Source organism: Montipora capricornis, chromosome 2, assembly GCF_036669925.1.
Source record: "Montipora capricornis isolate CH-2021 chromosome 2, ASM3666992v2, whole genome shotgun sequence".
Lineage (NCBI taxonomy): Eukaryota > Metazoa > Cnidaria > Anthozoa > Scleractinia > Acroporidae > Montipora > Montipora capricornis.
In genome coordinates, this window is record NC_090884.1 from 25,785,279 (window position 1) to 25,787,778 (window position 2,500).

The 2,500-nt window shown below is 42.1% G+C and overlaps 1 protein-coding gene across 1 annotated transcript in view; it reads left to right on the forward strand.

Annotated features, from left to right (window-relative positions):
- LOC138037881 (short transient receptor potential channel 7-like) overlaps nucleotides 1-2,500 on the forward strand; it is a 108,920-nt gene that overhangs the window by 20,429 nt on the left and 85,991 nt on the right. Inside the window, exon 3 of the mRNA XM_068883735.1 lies at nucleotides 1,096-1,230. Coding sequence (XP_068739836.1) covers nucleotides 1,096-1,230 — 135 coding nt within the window. The remainder of the gene's footprint in view (nucleotides 1-1,095; nucleotides 1,231-2,500) is intronic.

Here is a 2,500-nt window from a genome sequence, read left to right on the forward strand (position 1 = left end):
CTGCTAATCGCCCTTTCTCGCAGTCGGAGGACTGAATTACTAAGGGCGCAGCTCAACGAGGTCGGGCCGAAGAAGCTGTGCTGCCGGCTAGGCGCTCGGCCCCCGGAACACGACCCATTTTTGACCTCGGAGCACAGCACCATAGCCTGATGGAATAGGCCGGGAGTCGATTTTGAGGAGGGAGGAAAATCGGAGTATCCGGAGAAAAACCCTCGGAGTCAGATTGAGATCGACTGAAACTCAGCCCACATACGACCCGAGGCCAGAGTTGAACCTGGGTCACAGAGGTGGGAGGCACGGTTGATGACCACTAGCGGTCAACTCTTGTAGGTCAGTTTTGGCGCCGGCAACAGCGCGGTGTCTGACATTTGCAGACTGCAAACAAATAGCGCTAATAAACAGTATTTAAGTCTAAGAACCTATTTTAAAACGGTTAGCTTTCAATTATTGAAAGCTAACCGTTCTAAAATGGGTTCTTAGACTTAAATACTGTTTATCAGCGCTATTTGTCTGTAATCTGCAGTCTGCAAATGTCAGACACCGCCAACAGCGCCATCAACAACTTCAACATTCGCTTCGATATGTTCGGCTGTAGAAGCAGAATTTTCCCGTTTTTAAGTTGTCTTTCTTGCCCTTAGGCTCAACATTAGTCAAACTTTCAGGCATTCTTTGCGAATTATCGCTTTACAGACAACAATAACAATCTTTAGAAATCGAATTAGGTGATGACTTCAGTTTGCTTTCAAAGGCGGCAACACACTGAGTTCGCGCAGCCGCAGTACTATCTCACGGAGCCCTCAGTGTGGTGACGGAATAGAATTAAGACAACATGGGAAAAAGGATCAACCACCGAAACTCCTATGCGACTTAAAAATGGTTTAATTACGTTGACACGGTTACTTTTTTTAATTTGAAAATGGGAAAAAATTGGGTCGGTCGGACAACGCTAAAGGGAGAAAAAGGGAAAATGACCTCACCAGAAAATTAATACTTATCATATGAAGTGGGAACTGATTGGGAGATCCTTTGACTATTAGGCTTGAAGCTCATGTTGCAAACAGGTGTTAATCTTGATATGGTATTGAACCTTCGCAGGAAATGAAAAAATTAAAAAAGGAGAAAGAAATGATGAATTCCATAGAAAACGGCAACTTTGACGACATCGAGAAAATCATTACCCCACGAAACTTCCAGGGCTGCATCTCCGGTTCTTTGCGGGTAGCAATGGAGGTATGGTTTTATGAAACGTAGTGGACGGGATCTAAATCTCCAACTGAAACTTGAGGAAAAGCTAGTTTTATCTGTAGCCTTATTACATCTTGTATTGGAGGCCATATACCACCACTCTCACTAAACTTCATTCGTTTCTAGAAAAAAAAAATCACTCTACTAATTGTCTTCAAAGACGTCATTTTAAGGCGTGCAAATTTCGCAATTATTCCGTGTTTTCTTGTTTTGAAAAGTAAGCGAATCTTAAGAGCTTCACAAATGCCTTCTAAAACCTTAAAAATTATTGCGGCGTTCAAGGAACGCGCCTCTCTCGTAGGAATCCTTCTAGTGAGGGTGAGTGTGGTTCTCCTTAGCAGGTCTGTTCTAGATGACATTAATTGAGTGACATTGCAAGCGGAAGTCATCGCTGAAAATAACTTTCGCTCTGCATGCTTAGAACACATCAAATATGTTCTATCTAATTACCGTCACCACGTTGGTTACCAGTCAAACGTTTTAAGCCGCGAACAGCAACCACAGGAAGGCTGTTTTCCTTTTAAACTTGTCTTTTCACTACAACATTTATATTGTTGAGCATATATTTCTCTCTATGAAACGCTTAGTTAAAAAATCGAGGAGAGACTTTTGTCCTTCCGCATGCGAACTATTCACTTTCACTTCAGTTTCCGTCCTCGACTCAAAATGGTCTCGTCCTTTACTTCCGTGATGTTTCTGCGACGCCTTTTTTACATTTTAAATGCATTTTTGACCGCTTGTATGCTGTGCTACCACAGGGATCAACCTAAACCTTGAATTGAAGTTTCTAAACGTATATAACATGGATATCGTAGCTTTTGAATTTTCCTTTTTTAACGAACCTCGTCCAAGGGTCTTTGGCTTTCAACATGAGTGGCGGATCGTCGGGTTACTTCTTTGGGACAGCCACTGCAGAGAGAATATTTTGTTCTCCACCAGTGGACATGTGGAAACTTGAAAAACATACAGCCTGTGCCCTCTCTTAAGTTTTATCTTATCCTCGTTGTCATTAGGAGAACGCAATTTCTAATCTTGGGTATCCAGTGCATAGAGTGAGCTTAAGCAAAATTTCGTTTTTTCGTTCGTCTGCTTTCTGAGTGCCATCTTCCATTATATCATTCTTGCATTGATAGGTCGTATGCGCAAATGACAATCGCTCACCTCATTGTTTGTTCCCATAAGCTTTGTTTCTTTTCCTACCCTTCTGTTGAACGCACTTCAATAATTTGAGATACCAACTAGAAAACTCGAGTTA